The sequence below is a fragment of the Triturus cristatus genome, chromosome 7, assembly GCF_964204655.1.
Source record: "Triturus cristatus chromosome 7, aTriCri1.1, whole genome shotgun sequence".
Taxonomy (NCBI): domain Eukaryota; kingdom Metazoa; phylum Chordata; class Amphibia; order Caudata; family Salamandridae; genus Triturus; species Triturus cristatus.
The window spans coordinates 257,498,486-257,520,788 of NC_140590.1; the positions used below are offsets into that span (position 1 = coordinate 257,498,486).

The 22,303-nt window shown below is 46.0% G+C and overlaps 1 protein-coding gene across 1 annotated transcript in view; it reads right to left on the bottom strand.

Moving 5' to 3' along the window:
- Positions 1-16,461: 16,461 nt before the first annotated feature.
- The window catches only part of LOC146809341 (paired box protein Pax-6-like), a 101,649-nt gene continuing 95,807 nt past the window's right edge, over positions 16,462-22,303 (bottom strand). Inside the window, exons 6-8 of the mRNA XM_085616139.1 lie at positions 21,615-21,712; positions 20,650-20,797; positions 16,462-16,904 (exon numbers count right to left, since the gene is read on the bottom strand). Coding sequence (XP_085472265.1) covers positions 16,819-16,904; positions 20,650-20,797; positions 21,615-21,712 — 332 coding nt within the window. The 3' untranslated portion in view covers positions 16,462-16,818. The remainder of the gene's footprint in view (positions 16,905-20,649; positions 20,798-21,614; positions 21,713-22,303) is intronic.

The window sequence follows — 22,303 nt, forward strand, 5'->3', positions numbered from 1 at the left end:
TCGGGGGCGGGCCATAGAATTTACCCTTATCCAATTTCTTATGCTTTTTCACTATTAATTTACCACGAGTAGGCAACAGTTTTTTAGGTACCATAGGGCTAATTATAGCATTAGAGAGGGCAGTATCACTAATATCATATACTTCGGGGGCACAGTTTACAGGAGAACAATCACGTAATAGCAAGGGCACACTGTCCTGAGAGAAAGTAGCATCACTAACCCTGCTATTACCAACAGCGCCCAAGGGTTCCTCAATAATACTGACTTCTACAGTCCTACGCTTCATATTTTCAACGGAGCGACGGCGCTCAGTCCTACGCTCATCCAAAGAAAGGTCCCTCTTTTCCTCCCTGGCGACCTTCCTGAAATACATATCCAGAGGGCCATAAGGCAAACCCCCCGGCTTTTCCCCACTCACTTTGTCAGGGCTCTGGGTCATAGGTACGATAATATCCCTCAATAAGGTGGGCAGCGTAACGATTACCGGGCGTACATAACCAAGCCCTGCCCGGCCTCAATCGGTCTCAGAGGGCCCGCCCTTTTCCCGGGCTTAGCCCGGCGCTCGCCCGCGCGCGTCCCGCGACGCGGAGGAAGCAAGGATCTTTTATGCGCCTCCGGGCGCGTAGGTCTCGTCGTGGGGCGCCGGGGCACTTGGGGGATGTAGTTTTCACCGCCTCCGGGCCGCAGGATGTGATGGCGGCAGCGGGAAGTCAGAGCCCAGCGAGGGAGCACCAGCAAAACCTCCGGTAAGGGAGGAGGGCAATAGCAACAGCCCCGATCACACAGCAGGTCACAATGGCAGGTTTCTCGATTGCAAACACTTCCCGCTCCACCGAGGGAGCAAGGATCTTTTATGCGCCTCCGGGCGCGTAGGTCTCGTCGTGGGGCGCCGGGGCACTTGGGGAATGTAGTTTTCACCGCCTCCGGGCCGCAGGATGTGATGGCGGCAGCGGGAAGTCAGAGCCCAGCGAGGGAGCACCAGCAAAACCTCCGGTAAGGGAGGAGGGCAATAGCAACAGCCCCGATCACACAGCAGGTCACAATGGCAGGTTTCTCGATTGCAAACACTTCCACTTGCAAATCATGTTCTTTTTTATCTTTACCAAAAATTAAAACATCATCTTGATACATTTTAACACCAAGTTGACCCCGCAAGACTTTCTCTAGAGCTCTTTGAAAAACCGAAGCTGCCGATACCAACCCAAACAGTAACCTAACAAATCTGATGGTTCCGAAAGGGGGGAAAAAGGCAGTGTAGTCCTTAGAGTCAGCATCTAACTTAATCTGCTGAAAATACCTTGGCATTCTTTAAAAACATGAGCATATCCGATATTTTGGGAAGGGAACCTATCCACAATGACTTGTTTATCAAGAGCTCTCAAATCTATGCATAAACACAGACTACCGTCAGATTTGCGTGCTGCGACGATTAGGGCCAACCATTGAGTCCCTTCAACCTCTTCAATAATACCTTCAGACTTTAATTTTTCTAACTGGTTTTTCATCTCGTCCCTCACAGAAAAGGGAACACCACAAACTTTGCTTGTCACTGGTACAGTCCAGATATTAATTTTATTTTATGTACATAATCACGGAGGCAACCACGTTTGCTACCGAAAACATTGGGAAATGAAGTTTTTAAGTTTGAAGTATAAGAATCACTCACATCTTGTGTGTCAATTGCATTCAATTGAAAATGTTCTTTCAAAGGAATAGGAGGATTGCTGTTGGGATCCAACATTACACCTAGATCCTTCTGGTGAAACCAACTTAAAATGCTGTCACCTTTGTGAGAAACATAAACCTTCCCAGAGATGAACCTCCCTTTGTACTCAATCAACCCTTGAAAATAACCTAAGAGCTTTATTGGTTCATCACCATAAGCAAAAGGCTGTATGTCAGCTCTCAAAATTTTAACTTTGTCTTTTAAATAATTTGAATAGAAATGTCTGGAAACAATGGTTATTTTTGCTCCAGAGTCAAACAGGACACAAGTGCCCTTACCTTCAACCATTACCTCATCAAAAGGACCTTTTTAGGTCTCGCCTGCGCAGCGCGCATGCGCTGCATAGGAGACCTTTAGCCGTCGTGCAGCTCTTTTTCAAAGCACACACTCGTGCTTGTAGCCGCATACGCCTTGCGGGAGTGCGCAGCGGCGCGCCACTAGCACGCGTATGTGCTTTGAAAAATAGCAGACTGCGCAGGCGTGCGCATGCATGCACCACTCCCATGCTCACCTCCTGCTCCTCCGCACCTCCTGCTCTCTCATGCACATTCCTTTATTTTTTTTGTAATTGTAACTTTCAGCGCGTTTTCACACACACATTCCTTGTTTTCTTTTGTTGTCAATGGGAAGTTTTACAAAGCTACTGAAGTTCGCTTTTCACAAAGTTTCCTGACCTGTCCTCCGCTGAGTAAATTTTATTCCATCTTGCAGTCACCGGGCATTCATTCTAAAGCAGACTGCTCGCGCACTCTCTCTCCGACGTCCCGATGACACATTCCAAACATCCCGATGACACATTCCAATGCTTTCCCCTATAATCTCACATTGCTTCGATCCACAAACCAATGTGCGATGGAACCTTGATCCCTATCGCCGCTAGACGCAGACGCTACAATTATATTTAAGTTAATTATTTTCTTTGCCTTCATGTCACATGCTGACAAGTGCCTGGAAGCACAAAATACTGAGTGGGCACTTTCGACTCGAGGTCGGCACACTGGTATTATGTTTGCTCAAAGGCAACCATTTTATCATGTTTATGGGAATGTATTGTGGGCGTTTTATTACCACCGTTTAATGAAGTGCCAATAAACATCCTTTCTCTGCTAGCGACGCCCCCCTCCCGCCCCAAACCAAACTAAAATTATTTACTTTTAGTATTTAAAAAAATAATAACGGTCGCGCGCACTATTTTAACAAAACAATGCATTGGCTTCGGCTGGAAATTATTTGTGAATTAAGGGCAACCTTTCCTTTCATTGGCCACCAAACCACGTGTCTTCTGTTATTTCTGTGCGTGCTTATGTGTCTTTTCCTGTTGTGCTGTCAGACCTCGGAGTCCTTCTCCTTCGCTCTAGCACCCGATGTCTCTGGGAGTAGAACTTCTTTATAAATTAAATAAAATTAGAATTTTTTTAGGGTATTTGTGCATTTTATCAGTACTCCCTAATCATTTTCGCTCTAGCATTGCATTGAAAGTTACTTCATTGCCACATTATAAGCTCGGATATTGTGTTGAATTCCTTCTTGTGCTTTTGATTTTTTACAAGTTGAACATTCATAATTGCATTTCCATATAATACTCAAATGCATATTCACTGTGTGTCCCGTTTGTCCAAAAGAAGTCTCTTTCCTCAGAAGCTTACCTTAAACTGAGCAGTTTGGAACCCTGAGGCAAGCATCATGCACACCTCATGTGCTCCGCCTGTGCTTGCTAAGAGCTGGTGGCCTTTCTTGGTTACTACAACTAAAAAATATTTGAAGACTATCCGCATTATCCCCCCCACAACGAAAACATTTGCCATCAAACCAACCCCCCCACCCAAACATACGTGCCGGAGTATAATAATTAAAAACAGTTTTAAAAAATTGCACTTTCAAGTTAGCGGAAAGCAAAACATCCCTAGCTCTAGAGATAGCATTCTCAACTGATATATAAGGTTCCCCCACGATCAAGGACCACTGGTTGTTATGTTTGTCTAAGTCAACTGTTCTATGGGATAATAAAATCTTATACAAAACCCCGATTTTCTCCTGTCGCCTAACAGCCTCAACAAGTGGATTAGGTACCACAACTACATTTTTACGACAAAGAAAGTCCCGAATTTGAAGGAATTAAAAAAATTGAAATTTAGGCAAATTATATTGTCTCAGAAGATCTTCATAAGACAAAAGAAGCCCCCCGGTTTAAAAAAAATCCCCCAATTGTGCAATGCCTTTATTCCTCCAGCCAAGTGCAACCCTATCCCAAAATATGGGGGGAAGAATCTTCAAAGCATTCGTGGGGGTATAATAAGATAATCTCTCCAATAAACATAGTTTACGTATTCTCTTCCACACTTTAAATGCAGCTTCCAATACCTTAAACCTCGTCCTTTTAAAGTAACTGTCATCAATTTCTTCAAAAAAACATTGTCTTGCCTCAGACCCCACCAAAAACTGAAACATTGAGGGAGCCTCTGCAATGTTAGCGACATCCTCTCCCGTCAGTAATACCCGCACCATTAACAAGAAACAAACATAAAAATAAAGAGTAAAATCAGGAATTGCAAGACCACCCCTCTCAATTGGTCATAACCAATGCTTGTTTACTGTTGTCAGAAACTTGTGAAACTATTTGCCCACAATAAAAATCTGAATCAGAGTCACTGTCACAACAAGTGCTTTGAGAAACTAAATTCACCTTCGCTTTGGTTTTCTTTGCTTGGCAAGCAGCGGTGAAATTACCAATTTTTTTTTCAGAGCAGGGCACTTCTTGTCATTCGCCAAATTACCAAGATTCCCACACTGAAAACATTTGGGTTGGAAATTAGATTTTTGAAAAGTGCAAGGAACATTTGTTTCTGAGTTAGTCTTATACCCCTTCTTTACACTCTTTTCCTTTGATGGCATCTTCACCTCATGTACAAGTTCAGTCTTGTTTTCACGTTTAGAAATGATTTCAACACATTTCTGAAAATGTTCAATTTGTTTGGCTACGGTTATCACCTTATCCAATGAAGGATCATCTTTTTGCCGATAACATCTCTAACTTTTTGTACATTGCACCCTAACATGAATTGATCTCTTATTCTTTCCTCCAATAAAGCACCAAATTTACAAGAGGATCCTAATTTTCTTAATGCTGTAATGTAATTCTCAACGGTCTCACCATCATCTTTCTAGGATTGTGCTTACCTTTGGTAAGAAATGTCTATCCAACTTTAAGATACATATCTCATATTCATTCAAACTAGAATCATCAATGTCTGGAAGATGGTCAAAAACCTCTTGTCCTTCTGACCCGAGACAATGTAGGAGAAGTGCTGTTCTTTTTTCCGCACTAAGATTAGTTCCACATACCTTGGCATACCTGTGGAAAACCTTCTTCCATTTTTGCCACCTGATGGGTGGATTACCAGGTGAGGATAAAAAAAAGGTGGTGTAGCAACGTTCTGCATAGTTAAATAATGAATTTGAACTAGTAAGGAACAATTTTTTAACTCTTTCTTAAATAGAGGTGCTTTCTTAAATAGAGGTGCGCCAGGAGGCTCCGTCTGGAGTGACAGTTGCGCTATATAAGCTCACCTTTCATTCATTCATTCATTCAGAACTGAGAATGAGAATTACATACAGTAAAGCAAATGAGTAAACATAATAAACACTGTGACATGCAGTCAGTTGATTTACCATTGCAGATCAGACAGTGAAGTAACACCCAAAAACGGTATTTCTAAATATAACGTTTCACATATCTGTAAAGTAATTAAGAACGATAAATAATCAAAGTCAATAAATAAATGTGCACTGACTTATAACAGTAACAAATTCAGAGACGTTCTGATTTCGATGGTGTGCCTGTTGCAGGTTGAATTGCATTGACTAGACAGAAAATGTAAAATATTATTTTTTTTAAAGGCCGCCACGTTACGCGCATTGCGTAAAGCGTAACGCGACGTCGTGAAATCAACACTTGGAACTCCGGTTGTCGAAGTGCAGTGTTCGAGGAAGTAGTATGGCAGAAGAACGGAGTGGCGGAGTGACTGATTCGAAGTTCCAAGAAGATTCAAGTAAGATCGTTGCCGGTATTCAAAAGCAAACAAGATGATTTATGAAGGCGCTTTGTTGTTTTCCAAACTGAGAGCGTCACTCGGGATGGCAAACTTTAAGGGAGCCATTTTGAAAATAAAACTCGCTGAAGCCTGGGAGTGTCGCAAACACAGCAAACGTAGTTCACACGCAGAGAAACTGCATACATGGAAACCCAGGCTGCATTCCAAACTGTGAGCGTTGTTACTCGAGATGCCAAATCTTTAAGGGTTCCGTTTGAAAACAAAACATGCTGAAACCAAGGGGTGTCGCAAACACAGTAAAGGTTGATCAAACCCAGTGACACTGTACACATGGAACCGCAGGCTGCAAACAGTAAATTTCAAAGTATGGGCATTAAAGTCTAAAAACCAGCAGAGAGCGCACCATAAATTATAGAGCAGATAGATCAAGTCTTGTTAGCAAAGCGTGTTGGTGATAAGAATAGGACACACAGAGAAGGATAACTCCTGTCTTGTGAGTACTCCGTAATAACTGTAAATCATAAGTACAGAAGGGAGCACTCAGAGCAAGAAAAATTAGGAGTACCCCACAAGAGCCCACATCGGAGCCTCCCAACCCCAAACAGAGAGAGGGTGATGTTGAGACCATTCTTGTTTCTTCTGGAAACGCTGGATAGGATCCAATCCTTCCTCACCAGTGTAAAATCAAGTAATTGAATCACTGAAGAAGCAAAGTAAATCTGAAGTAAGTTTATTCCAGAGAATATAATGATCCCATCCATCAAGCAGCTGGAGTCAGGTGCAACTGACTCTTACCAAGCTCCAACGGTTCCATTACCATGGAGCTCCTCAAAAGGTAACAATGATGCATGACAGAAGTAGGAAACTGTAATAGGACAACTTAAGTATAAGACATAAGCACAATATTACAATACTCTTTCTATTCCGGGGCACATCATATGCACTCACTGATTGACTTGTGTTATATTCCCATTTACACTTTGCTTGTTATTACTTGTTCTAGGTTCTGGTTCTATTAGAACAATGTTCGTGAATGTTCCGCTCCAAGGAGTCCGTTGCACTGGTTCCTCTGGAGCACTGAACTGGATGTTGCTGTGCTGCGATGCTTAAAGAATAAACTATTTATATTAGTTATTATTTCCTGGATTCTTACAACTACCTCTTCACAACAGGATATTCATGCACCTGGTTTCGGGGCCTTAGTGATCACTCTCCCATGTTGGTATCGTTTGCCATCAAAGCACCGAGGCCAGTCAGAGCCTGGGAAATTGAGTTTCGGCAGCTTGCCAATAGGCAGGAAGTTCAATGACTAGATAGGACGACTAAAATATTACTTCAAAGAAAACACAGCCTCGGTGCAGAGTCCAGTGGTAATATGGTACGCATTTAAGGCCACGATTGGGGTACCATCATCTCTGGGGAGTTGGGAGACAGAAGGGAGAGACTTGCTAGGTTAAACACCCTGGATGTAGAACTAAGCAAGCTAGAGAGAGAATATGCAGACAACCCGTCCACTCCTGGCAAAACGGCTATGGAACTTAGAGTAGAATACCAGGCGGTAGCTAAGCATGAGCAAAGAACATCCTACTTAGCGAAACAAAAGTGCATATATGAAGGAGGGAACAAGAAGTGTGAGTGTGACTGGCCACACATCACGGGAATTAAACATTTTCAGGGATACGGGGCAAGGATGCCCACTCTCACCAATGTTATTTGCATTGACTATAGAGGTCCTGGCCGAGTGGTTACGAGTGGATGCACAGGTGTGGGGATGGTCTGGGGAGCGGTGAAGATGAAATTATCTCACTCTATGCCGATGAAATTTTACTGTATCTGACAAATGCCTACCAATACCTAGACAGGTTAGGAGAGATATTCTGCATCTTTGGGGAGCACTCGGGGTTTGCCATCAACTGGGACAAGTTGCTCCTGTTCCCGGTGGGGTTGGGGGCATAGCTAGAAAGGCATACTTCCCCTACCATTAAAAGTGAAGATATCACGATTCAAACATCTGGGACTCTGGATAACCCGCACTCCAGACACATTCCAGGATGCAAATCTTGTACCCCAACTGAAAAAGACTAGAAAAGGAAGTGAAATATTGGCAGTCATTGCAATTTACCTGTAGGGGAAAGCGGCAATGCTCAAAATGGTGGCGCTCCTGAGGTTTTTGTATAGTCTTCAAAACAACCCATACAACATCCAGAAGGGATTCTTTGCCAAGCTAGACACACTGGTTTGGGTGGGAGGATCCTTGCGCCTTGCGGAACCCCCGTTAACGGGGAGTAGGTCTGACGTGCTGTTTTTAATTTTTATTCTTTGGGTGCAGTTCTGAGGAAGGAGGAGAACCACTGTAGTACCACCTCATCTGCACCGACCCTTTCCCGCAGTACATTGATGAGCAGTTTATGGTCAACCGTGTTGAAGGCTGCGGATAAGTCCAGGAGAATGAGTAGGCAGCATTGGTCACTGTCAAGTGAATTGTGAACATCATCTATGACATTCAAGAACGCTGTCTCAGTGCTGCAACCTTTTCTGAAGCCTGATTGTTGAGGGTCTAGGAAGTTGTTGCTTTTGATGTGTTGGGTTAATTGCACCTTTACAAGATTTTTGCTAATAATGGGAGATTGGAGACAGGCCTAAAGTTGTTGAGATCATTGGGGACAGAGCCCGTTTTTTTTAGTAGTGGTGGTGTGACTTGACCAATTTTGAGACAGTCTGGCATGACTCCGGTTCTTAGGGAGCTATTTATAACCTTGGTCCAGAGCGGGGCTAGGGTGAGATTTAGCTTCTTAGCTAGTTGCTCAGGGTTAGGGTCCGAGAAGTGTGACAAGGGTTTGGAACTGGTAATCAATTTAGAGATCTCTGCTTCTGAGATGGGAGCGAAAGATTTCCAGTTGTTGGGGGGGTGCCTGGGTGGGTTGTGGTCTTCTTTTCAAGGGGGACGGGCTTACGTTGGGTGGCTGGAGGTTGTTGTCCAAGGAGAGCTCAATCTTGTTGATCTTCTCATTAAAGAAATTGGCAAAGTTGTTGTCTGATGAAATTAAAGAGTTCTTTGGGTCGATTTTTGGCATTGTTTAGTGCATCACAGAAGAATGAGGTTTTTTTCATTCTTGATGTTTTTTTTATATTCCCTGCATTCGGATTTGAGTAGGTCTAGGTGGATTATTGACGGGTTGTTTCTCCAGAGTCTTTCTGCAGCTTTTAATTGTCTTCTTTCCAAGTTGTGGTCTGTGTTGAACCAGGATCTTTTTTAGTTTCAAGAGGGCAATCTGGTCGAGAATGGAGGTCGTTGTTGCATAGTAGTGCGAGGTGAGTTCAGGTGTCGAAAGGTCTCATGCAGTGATGGGAAGGAGTGAGCTTACCCTTTCTTCTAGGTCGGTGAGGGGGATCTGTCTTAGATTTCTCACCCAGTGTAGGGATTCCTGTATACGTGGTAGGCAGTGGCATGTCCGATTGATGTGGAATAGGATGATATGGTGATCTGACCAGTCGACGAGAAGGATGTGGTCAAGCGTGATTGTGTCTTCGTGGGCAATGATGGCATCGAGAATTGCACCCTTGTTATGGGTTCGTTCGGTGCAGTGTTGGGTAAGAAGTTCGTTCAGGTATTGGATCAGAGAGTTGTTTTCATCGTTACAATGTAGTTTGAGGTCACCTAATATTGTGTTGTTGGAGTCTTGGAGAGAGCAGTGGGTTATCAGATCTGAAAGGTGTTCTCCGAATGGAGGGGTGTTGCCTGGAGGATGATAGAGGAGATGGCAGTCTAGCGTTTTGTTGTCGCTCGTCTTAATGGTGGCGGTTAGATGTTCAAGTGAGTTATATTTGAAGGAGTCTGATTCAGTTACGGTAATGTTGCTCTTGTGGATGATTGCAATGCCCCCACCTCGGTGTTTCGTTCTATCTTTATTGATGATTGAGAACCCCGGGGGGTGAGCATGTCCACGATTGGGGAGGAGGACTCATTTAACCAAGTTTTTGTAATGAATGAGATGTCTATGTCGTTGGTGAGGATGGTTTCTGCCAGTTCGGTGGCATGCTTGTTGGCCGATCTACAATTAATGAGCATGCATTTGGTCGACCCCTTGTTGTTGAGTTTCTTCGTTGGGGTAATCATGGGGACATTAGTGAGGACGGCTGAAGGCCTCGGTGTTCTGGGTGGGGAGCGTTCTCTTCCAAATCCAGTGATAACCTGGATTTTGGAGCAAGGGTTGACCGTTGAAGATGAGTCATAGCAGTTGCAAGATCAATCGCCTCACTCATTGGCATTGCTGCAGTTGTTCTTTTGGGTCTTAGATGTTCGTTCAGGGAGGGGGTAGTGGGGTAGCTGTGCCATTGAGCCTTGAGGGGGTCTTGTGAGTTTAATGTTAGTAATTATGGGACTGAGGTGAGGGCGTAGGGAAGGCTCCAGAGGTGATGAGAGTTACGATAGGATATTGTTGAGGCCCAGTATTGCAATCTCCAGTTTGTTTTCAAGTATCGTCAGTCTCTGAGTCATGATCGAAGAGGAGGGGTTAGTGGAGTTCGGGTTTGTGCTGTTCCAAGTGGGGCTGTCCAGAGAAGGGGAGAGCTTGCCAGTGAGAGAGTGTCTCACAGTGTAGGAGTTTGCTGAATTGCCTTTGGGGGTGGCCGAGGATGTGTGGCGTGGCGACACACATCGTGGTTCAAGCGTCAGCTTCTTGAGAGTTGGTGATAGGTGAAAGTTAGGAGTCAATGACTGAGGGTTAATTACGTTAGCTGCTTGTTGTGAATAGTGTTGTGGAGAATGGGAGAGGTGGAGTTCTGCATGGGGTTGGAAAGTCTCGGCTGAGATGTATTCCAGATTAGTTTTGAATGAGAGGTATGTGTTGTGCGAGTCATGGGAGGAGTGGAGGGGAAGGTGGCGACAGGGGAGTGTAAGTTGGGGTTGGTGAGGTGTGTCATGAGGTTGGTATGTGAATTCTCCATGGGAGTAAGTCTGTTGGTGGCCAGGGGGTTGTTCGAGTGGGCATGTCGGAGATGGGTGAGGCTGTTGCGTAGCATGGGGAAGAGGGTGTAATATGAGTCTAGATTGTCAATGTTGGCTTGGATCAGTACTGTAACATTGCTGTAAATGGTCGCCGAGGTGTTGCCACTGCGGTTCGGACGGTTAGAGATTGATATCGTCAGTTTGCATGTCTTTACCATTGCAGAACTGGTGCTTGTAGCTGTGTAGCTGTCATGATAATGTATGTTTCTTATTTTGTTGTCATAAAACATAAAACGAATACAAATATTTATAAAAAAAGAAAAAATAATGAATAAGCATGTAATGATTATTATGTATTTGCTATACCAGATGTAACACTAAGGCATTGGACTACAAACCAATTAGGTTTCAATATTTTTATCGGGGTATGCATGTGCGAATGCATGTGCAGGAATAAAGGTACATGGCAGCAGTAATAAAGGATAAACCAGCTTTGAATACCACCTAAACATACACAGGCAAACAGAGTCTGTTTGAACAATAAAACTGGGTGTTTATTTACAAGTAGACAAAAGTCTATTTACACAAAGGTAAGAGGCACACAAATCAATACCGTAATTAGAAACAAGTGCAGATTAACTGTGATCACCCTACAGAAGGAGAATTAAAGGGAAACAAGATCTCGAGCCAGAGGCTGCAAGAGGGGGCTCAGGGGCAGGTCTACTGACTGGACTGGGTCTCACCCATGCTTTAGTTTCCGCATGATTCTGTCTGTGGTCGTTCCATTTTAATGCTGCTTAAACAACTCTTTTGGCTTAAGAGCACCAAGGCATGAATGTGGGGATAACCAGTGGTGTCAACATTTTAGGGCCATGTTATAGGCTGAACCAGGCCAGGGATGTACCAATATACACGGGAGGGGACCCACCGCACTCTGGGAAGGACCAGGGTTGCACCACTGCATAACTTACAGGGGTCAGAAATGCAACACTTCAATCTGGAAATGGCCAGGCCTGTGCCAAAAAAACAGAGCCAGGGCTATACTACAGCATTCCCTGCAGGGCAAAGGCCGCATCACCGCACACTAGAAATGACTAGGTCTGTTTCACTGTATACCTCACATGGCAAGGGCTGTACCATAGCCTACTGGAAATGACCAGGTCTGTACCATAACATATCTTACATGGCAAAGACTAGACCATTGGGTAATTTACAGGACCAGGGCTGTAAGGACCAGGGTGTTACTACTGCACACCTTGCATCCTCAGGGACTACTACACACCTGATAGACCAAGTCTGCCGCTAGACCGTATAGAAAGAACCGGGGTTCTTCTACACACCTACTGCAAACTGGAAGCGACCAGGGGCACACCGCTGCCGAGTTGGCTGGACCAGGCCTATGCTCTGCAAAGTGGTATGCACCAGAACAGTATGTCTATATGCCAGATAAAACCAGGGTGATACTAGAGGACACCTGAAACAATCAGAACTGCACCACTGCACAGCCATCAAACCAAGTTGATACCACTGAATGCCCATCAAGACAATGATGGCCCACTCCATGCCCATTAAGACCAGGGTTATATGGAGAAGGCCCTGAGAAGGCCAGGGTTATACCACAGCACTGGAAAGATTAGGGCTGTGGCAATACACACCTGGCATGACCAGATGAAAGTAAGCTTAACAGAACCAGAGCCTAGCTCAGCACTCTTGACAGGGCCAGGCTGTACCACTATCCACCTGATTGGATTCAGTGTCAGTACCACTGGTCAGCATACAGCTGGGGAGAGGTACCACAGCTCCTGATTGGATACTGTAAAATACTCAGATGTAGACAGCACTTAAGCAGGTGCAATAACTACAAACTGGGCATAGGTAGCACAGCTTTCACCCTATGCCTGCAGACTGGACGTGAACAGGTACTGAGGCTGCATATTGGACATAAACCGAGTCTGCAGATTGACCATGAACTAATATTGAGACTGCAGACTGGATATGAGCTGACAGATACCATGGCTGCAGACTGGACATGATTAGGGACTGATACCAAAGCTGTATAATATACATGAATTGATACAGAGGCTGCAGATTGGACATGAAATATACTGAGGCTGCAGACTGGACATGGCCTGATACCAAGGATGCAGCTTGGACATGAGCATATAGGTAGGCTGCAGACTGCACATGGCCTGATACCAAGGATGTAGACGGGACATGGTCTGATACCAAGGATGAAGTTTGGGCATTGTCTGATCCCAAGGATGCAGGCGGGACATGAACATATACTGAGGCTGCAGATTGGACATGGTCTGATAACAAAGATGCAGATTGGACATGGTCTGATAACAAAGATGCAGATTGGACATGGTCTGATACCAAGGATGCAGATTGGACATGGTCTGATACCAAGGATGCAGATTGGACATGGTCTGATACCAGGGATGCAGGCGGGACATGAACATATACTGAGGCTGCAGATTGGACATGGTGTGATACCAAGGATGCAGGCGGGACATGAGCATATACGGAGGCTGCAGACTGCACATAGCCTCATACAAAAGATGCATATTGGACATGGTCGGATACCAGGGATGCAGTTTGGGCATGGCCTCTTACCAAGTCTGAAGTTTGGGCATGGTCTGATACCAAGGATGCATATTGGACATGGTCTGATACCAAGGATGTAGTTTGGGCATGGTCTGGTACCAAGGATGAAGTTTGGGCATGGTCTGGTACCAAGGATGAAGTTCGGGCATGGTATGATACCAAGGATGCAGATTGGACATGAGCATATACTGAGGCTGCAGATTAGACATGTTCTTTTAACAAGGATGCAGTTTGGGCATGGTCTGATACCAAGGATGAAGTTTGGGCATGGTCTGATACCAAGGATGCAGATTGGACATGGTCTGATACCAAAGATTCAGATTGGACATGAGCATATACTGATGTTACAGATTGGACACGGTCTGATACCAAGGATGAAGTTTGGGCATGGTCTGATACCAAGAATGCAGATTGGACATGGTCTGATACCAAGGATGAACTTTGGGCATGGTCTGATACCAAGAATGCAGATTGGACATGGTCTTATACCAAGAATGCAGATTGGACATGGTCTTATACCAAGGATGCAGGCGGGACATGAACAATTAGTAAAACTGCAGCATGGACATAAGCAGGTTCCTTGGCTTCAAATTCAACTCAAATTGGTATCACAGCTGCAGCCTACACATGAACTGGTACCTCTACTTCAGGCTGGGCACTAGTAGTTACCAGGGCTGCAGACTGTACCCAAGCAGGAACCAGGACTGAAGACGGTAGTGAGGCAGGGACCACAGCCCAGAGAATGGAAAAAAGCAGGTACTAGAGGTGAAGACTGGAGAGAAGCAGGGATCACAGCTGTCGATTGGACAGACACTGATGAATAGGACACGTTACAACGCACGCGTTTACAACACATGCCATTACAACGCCCGCGTTGTTATGACGTATACCATTACAACCAAGTCATTACAACGACTTGCTGTAGGGGGGTTGTTGGAGTTTGGAATAGTATAATTTACTATTACAACTCCAGTGTGTGCAACAGAAGGGAAGATGTAGGAAATCCAACAAATCAAACACCTTCTGCCCCCTACAGCAAGTTGTTGTAACGACTTGCGTTGTAATGCTATGTAATGTAACATCACAGTGGTTGTAATGATTGTGTTGTAATGCCATGCCTTGTATCGACTTCGTTGTAAATGATGTTTACCGAAACAGATACCATTCCTGAAAGCAAGACATCATCGTATAGCTTGGCTGCTGCCAACACAAGACAAAAAGTAGTATCACGCCTTCTGGCTGGCAGAAGTATGTGTCATGGCTGCAGTCTGGACACTAGCAAGTACCACAGCTGCAGTCTAGACAGGAGCAGGAACAATTGCTTCAGACTCGACACAGCTTGGTATCATGGTTTCAGAGTAGACAGGAACAAGTAACATGGGTAGAGACTAGTCACAAGCACATGCCATGGCTTTGACCAGGACATCAGCCAGTGCCATGGCTGAAGATTGGACATAATAATTGCAGCAGTCACAAACTATTCCTGCTCAGGTACCAGCGCTGCCGACTAGACTCAAACGGGTACCACAGTTGCTGACTGTACATGAGGAGGCAGCATGGGTACAGCCTGGAAACTGGCAGGCAGAGGTGTCAACATTACCAGGTTCTATAGCTCCATACTTGACGCAGTCACTGACTTGGCAATGGAGCAGAAATGGGCAGGTGCCAAGAACAATGAGTAAATATTGATGGGTTCCTTGACTGCTGAATGGACATGAGGAGCTGCCAATACTGCAGACTTGAAATGAGTGATACAGCGACTGCTCGTTGGATACAGGCAGGTACCGTGACTGCAGACTCAACACTGCTACAACAGCAGACATGTCAGGGACCTGTAACATGGTTGCGTACTGCACACATGTAGTCGCCACTGCTGAAGACTAGACAGAGAAGGCAGTTACAGCTGAAGACTAGACATGGGTATTTACCATGCCAGCAGAGTGGACAAGACGTGGGCTGATCTCTCAACTGCAAGCTGGATCTGAAATGGTGCATGGCTGCAGATCATGGGTTGTTGCCACGGCTGACTGGGGATGAACTGGTACCATAGCTTCAGGCCTAACACAAGAGCTGACTGTGAACTAAACTGGGCACAATGTAACATGGTGGCAGGCTGGATGCAAGCACACACAGCAGCTCCAGGCAGTCCGTGCAGCAGGGATGGGAAGAGAATCGATGGACACAAGATACCACAGTTGTAGGCTGAACATGAGCAGCAACCACACCCGCAGACCATGCGCAACCAAGTCCAGAGAGTGACCAAGAGCATGTAGTATGACCACAGGCTGGTCATATCCACATACCAAAACCGCCAAGTAAGCACGGCCACGTACAACAGCCGCAAACAGGCCATGGTCAGTGCTGTGGTTGTAAACAGAACCTGGTCAGTTCCGCAGCTGCAGACAGGGCACAACAAGGAGCCACACGTGTATTTTTGGCCCCGTCAAGTACCACACAGTAGACTAGGCACTGACATGTCCATGGCTGCAAACAGGTCTCAAGAGGATAAGATGATTGGAGACTGGACATGCCCACTGACCGCTGCCAGGTACCCTGGCTGCAGACAAGTCTCGAGTGAATAAGACTGGACATGCCAACTGACCGCTCCCAGGTGCCATGGCTGCAGACTGGCCATGGGCAGGCACTGCGGCAGCAGGCAGGATACCGCAGGTACAGTGGGTACGATGAGATCTCAGCCTGATGCTGCTCTTCCAGTAGGTACAGTACAGATGCATGCTGGATCAGGTGTTATCAGTTATCATGGCTGTGGTCTGCAATGAAGCAGATACCTTGATACATTGGAGAGGGGCTGTAGGGTTTTGTGACTTTACACTGGGCTCAAGCAGTTAACATGGCTGCCGATTGGACATGAGCAGGTTCTATTGGTAATAGAGGAGGTTCTAGTGGTAAGGGAAGAGGTTCTAGTGGCAAGGGAGGGTGGCAGATCCTGGAAATGAGCAGGTACCACTGATGGGAGTCTGGTACTGGGATAGTATGACTGGTGTCCTCAAGACATGAGCAGATCCCAGACTGCAGGCAGCAAGTGGTGAGGTACAACTGATGGAGTCTGGGCATGAGCAAGTGCCGTGGTTCCAGACTGAAAGATGTATGGTACGACTGGCATAGGCTGGGCATGAGTAGGTACTAAAGTTTCAGGTTAGATTTGGATGGCACCATTGATGCCATTGGGCTTGGGAAGATACTAGGACAATAGGCAGAGCATAAGTAGGTATGAGGGCGGAACACTGGGCTTAGGTAGGTGCTGTGGCTGGAGGTCAGACACAGGCAAACTGGAGGTTGTCTGTGTTTTTTATGGGTTCTGGTGCACTCTTTCGTCTTTTCTTTACTGTTCAGAGGCCTCTTCTCAGGAAAGCGATTGAGCCATACTGCCAGAGACCCTCTCTCATGCGCAGATCTTCTATAGGTCTTCAGTGGATGATGCGCCTTCGTCCCACCAGCCCTGGTTCCTCGGATTCTCCCTGCAGTCACTGCAGCCTGGACCAGTACTGGGTCAGATCGGGTTCAGCCCCAGGGACCTGGACAGGAACGGAGACTCCTGGGGAAATCAGACCTGTAGGAAAGGGAGAAAGTAAGAGAGAGGGATAAATCGTGAATAAGGAGAGAGTGTTTAGCATGCCTGGAGTGCTGGAGTGGAGAAAGCAAAGCAGCGCAGACCGGTCAACATCAGAATCAATCCTGAAGGTAGGTTGGGCTGGGGCAGAGCCAGTTCTGGAAGTGGCTCTTCTACAGAGCACTCTTTAGAGGTGTGAAAATCTCTGTCGGCAGTCGTGGCTGGTGGTAGGCCAAAGTGGCGGTGAGGGAGGGGATAAAACAAAAACATGTTAAAAGAAAACATACTTAAATCCCGCCGCATCGCCGTTCTTCTGACTCCACTGCAGGCACAGGCTCCCAGACTGCCCTGGGGCCAATCCTGATGCTGCTCTCACAGCATGAAAGCAGCGTCAGGATTGGCCTGAGCGCTCTCACGTTGTGCTCCCAGGGTAACTGAGAGCCTGTGCCTGCTGTCTCCAACCAGGCAACGCAGCTAGTTTGGAGATGGCTTCAGTGTGCATACAGGTTTGGCCGGCCCGAGACGGCCAGGCCAAGCGCTCATGCACACTCATAACAGTGCCCACCAGGAACCTGGTCTGCCACGAGGCCTTCTTCAGCAGTAGGGCCTGCGAGCACCCCCAGATACTGTCATGACAACTAGGGCCATATGACCTTTACTCGAAATAGTCCAACGTGGCATACCTGCCTGAGCGTTTGAAGCAAATGGTGGAGGTATTAAGACAAGACCATTAGGTGTGTTACAGCCTGGTAAGGCCCCATGGACCCGAACACCTGCATCACACACCCTGTACAGTTTAGCAAGATACCTCACCAGGCACATCCTCTCTACCACACCCACTACATCTCCAGCATCTAGCACATACAACATATCCCTACTTGACACCCATGTGCCTACAACCAAAGCAACCACAACATTTCACTGATCCCCACCCACAGCCAGGACACACTTCATATAATACTTAGTATTGCAGCCACCATTGTCAGCTCTAATAATCCAGAAGCCACCTTTATTGATCACCGACAGCCTTCCATACCCTTGACGTCCTGGTTCAGCAAGACTACAACATTCTGCGCGTTGACTGCAGTCAGCCACCAAACAACATGGCCTTGATGCTGAAACATCACTCAAACTTACATACCTCTCAGCTCCTCCCCTGTGATTTCCTGCTGATCACTGCACATACTGTCACTTTTCACCTCATTTACCCTCCATCCTGCTCTGTCCCTTATTGAGCCATAAGAAGTTAGATCTCATCATGACAGCCACAGCTAGTTACTTGAATAAAATCTTCTGATGCAACTGCAACCGTCCAATGCGATTTATCAACCATGACTATAAAGACTGCTCACCACTTCCAACATTGCCCAGGTCATCATGATGGCAGCTCAAATCGAAGGGAACACCTTGGACCGTATCCGCATCTCCGTGACTACTCTCACTACCAAGCACCACAGTACGATGACTGGACTTACTACAACATTATTGCCATTAACCTGACTCATCGTGGTCAACCAAAGACAGCACAGACGAGTCCGCCCTTTATGAACATCCAGATAGATGTACTTCACAGAAGCCTCACGCCCCTGTCAACCTCATCTGACCACAGCACAAAAAGGTAAATCCCTGCTTCTCCTACAGTTTCAAGATAACAGAATACAAACATACTCAATCAAAAACTCTGCTCTGTTAAGGTCTAACCCTCTGCACTACAGTCTACACAGGAGCATGCAGGCAGCAAACGTGCTTCCAGTTGCTAAGAAAAGAGATAGAGGCAAACACAGATGACCTGCCACCCTGAAAGCATACTGCTTTCCATGCACCTCATCACAGATGCCATGGCAGTCTTATGAGGGAAGCAAGAGGCTCGTTAAAGTGATCAAACACTGTATGGTACTCATTGTGGATCCATCAGTCACGTATTGCAAAGAGAAGTACGCAAACAGCAATATTCTCACTAAGACTGGCAAGATCCACCAACAAATTTAACAACACACACACAAGACATCTCCAGACTGATCCCACTCAGAGTGCACCCATGTGACTCTTTTACAGCTTCTTGGCTGATGGTCAGACATACCTACACTGTGTCCTGAAGGCAGTGTTACTTGAAGTACACGACACTCTGTCATCATTATTGAAGAACACATCAACTTATGTCTTTTAGCCCCTCTTGAACATCATCAACACATTCCTCACTCATGGTGCCTTCCAAATGGGGCCCCAGTGGTCTCACAAATCACTGCCTGATCACACATTTTACATTTCTGTGGGAAGATCACCGAGATTCCTGTTGCTGCCCAGCTCCACAGAAATATCAAAAACACTGTCATGCAGAACTAATTCAGGCTAAAGTTCAGCAGGGAAACTATTACCACCCAAGTGATGACCGACAATAGCGGTTGATGTGCTTTCATCTTGTTAGACCTCTGCGTCGAGCACTGACACCTGTTTCACATTCTGGCACTCCAAACATGCTTAGACTAAACCATCCTACAATGAAGTGAGTCACAACTGAAGAACAGAGACCATTTGGCCCAGATAAGTTTCTCCTGGTCCACGCTCTGTAGCATGTGGCATCTTCCAAGGCTCAACCCTCTCGCTGTCATTTTGTACAAGAAGCCCATCTGTGTCCCTCTGACAAGCATGCATGTCAGCATTCATTAATACAAGGGTGGAATCCATCTTTCTGTGGAGGCCATATTTGTCAGCAACGTTGACAGTCTAAAATTGTCACCCCAAAAGCAGGATTGACTGAAGATGACATGCAAGACACGAAACTTGTCTAAGTTAAATGCATATTTTTGGCACTCAGCGTATGATGACGGCTTCTACCCCAAAGTTTCTTACTCAGTTTGTGTTGTCTTCTAAGCTGACCCAAAGCACACCAGCTCCTCGTCAGTAGTTTTGCCCAATCTTTCTTCACATTGCCCTATGCCACAGACCCAATCACTGCCCAGGTGTACTACAAGCACAAACCGATCAATCATACATTAATCCACCCAACAGCAGTTTTCCAATCAGCAGGCACATCTCAGCCAATCAGAAATTGGAACAAGTGCCTCCAAACAATTCTTCCATACTTCTTGGAGATTTAGGAGCACATAATCCTTTCTGCAAGATTCGTTTGTCACCCAGCCTGCTGTCTCCAGGTAGCTTGTTTTCTCCCTTCAGGCTGAATCTTGGCGAACTCTTAGTGCCCAAGTGCTCCACAGCCGGACCTACATAGGCCCAGCGAGGGACAGCGCCTGACCCCCTCCCTCCACCAGGAAACATTGTGAATTCCAACGGAATTAATGTTTTACCTTTCTGGTCTGTTTATTTGTGTGTATCATGAAGAAAGATTATTAGATATTTAAAAGTTTTGTTTGCGCATATTGGACCCGATTAACAAAGGTAAATTTACACTTCTGTGTAAATTTACTACTTTTTGGTATTCACTAAGGTAAACTTAGACCAAAAGTCTAACTTTATAAGTAGTAACTTACCTTTGCGAAAACTGAAAAGTCGTAAAGTTAGAGTTTTAGTCTAAGTTTACCTTTGTGAATGACGTAAAGCAGTAAACTTACGCAAAAGTGTAAGTTTACCGTTGTGAATAGGGCCCATTATGTCCGAAGGAAACGTATCTGTAAATTAGGATGGCCATGCGGACTGTAAACTGACTTGTAATTCATTCACACAGACACCGGGCTTGTGAGCCCCGAGTGTGTTACAGCAGAAATGTGCTAGAACGGAAGAGGCTCACCTGTGGACACAGCTGTACTGACACTGAGGCTTGGGGGCCCCAGGTGCGGCTGCAGCTGGGGAGGGGTGTATGCTTCGTAGCTCCGCACACTCACGGAGGGGCTGGAGGGAACCATGCATGAGTAGGACGAGGTCTGACTGCACACGGGCTGTGGAAGAGAAAAGAGTGTAAGCAAGATACATGCGCAATGAGTCAGGCCAACATGGCGCCATCCAGACACATAAACATAGGGGACATAGAAAAGGGACTCGGATTCAGCATCAGGTGAGGTCTCAGAGAAGAGCATAGCCAATAGGAACTTGTAAGGGAAGGAAGGACTTACAGTGAAGGACTGATCAAAAAGGCACTCCTCAGAAATGAAATCACCAGAGAGGGAGTCATTTGTCAGGAGGAGAATCACAAGAGCTGCATTCTTTAGAGATAGATTCACAAAAGTAGGACTCATTATACAAGGGGTCACTAAAGTGAGTATAGAGCAGCTGGCTTCCGCAGAGGTAGGTTCACCAAAGAGGGACTCATCAAAAGGCACTTTTCAAAGTGGGACTCATCAGAGAAGGAGTCATTAGAGATAAACTTATCAGAGAAGGACTATTCAGAGAGAGACTCGCCAGAGAGGGGCTAATTGCCATGGGACTCGTGATAAAGGGACTCTTTAGAGAGAGGATTATCAGATGGGGAGTCATCAGAGAAAGATTCATTGTGGCAGTAGGAAAAAGACCTAAAAAAATCGCAGGATGTGATCTGTCTCAGCCAGGTTCACTAGTAGTAGTAAATGCAACAGCTACAAAGTGGGCAGTACCGACTTGTAGTGTCAGGGTGTTAGCAGGAGGCACTACTTGTACAGGCAGGCTGCAGGTAGTCATCACCAGTAGGTACAGGCAGCTGGATTTACTTGCAGTAGTGAACTGTAGGGGCAAAAAGTTAGGCGTACTCACTTGTAGGTACAGGTAGTCATCAGTACTCACCTGCAGTGGTAGGCTGTTAGCCATGGAGAAGCTTGGCAGTTGGTGGCCTGATCCGTAGCTGTTGGACAGGTTTGGATCACTGCGTCCCAGCATTCCACCTGACAGAGACAGGCATATAATATATTTGAGAATGCGTGGGATTTATACAATATGTGTAAAGTGTTTTCGCTACACATGCCTAAAGCAGGCCATCTTAGGACGGTGGCACACTCAGTCATGCGTCTACTTGGATGTACCCTCAGCCACTGTGCCACCTTTGGGTTCCACCAATCACACTATGACCCTTCAGGGCAGTCTCAATAAAGATCCCACCATGAGCATTCAGACACCCACTCATAGTACCATAATCCCACCTCGGGGCACCCTCAACTGCACTCTCATGTTAGGCTCCCACATTCACAATTTTTCCCTTGGACACCCATTAGTACATTCTGTACCTGAGACACACCATCAGGATACTTCCACCTTTGCACGCCCTATCTTATACTCCTGCCCGCAATCAAATCTGATCACAGTCCCAGCCTGGGACACCCATGACCACACTTATTCTACAGTCCAGCCTGTATTACAAACTCATGCTAGAGTACCCTCAAAAACATTCAATCCCCGTGGCACCATAGAAAGCACTCTCATCCTGGGGATCCGTCAGTCACATTTCAAACTCAAACCACGGCACCCATCTATGGGCA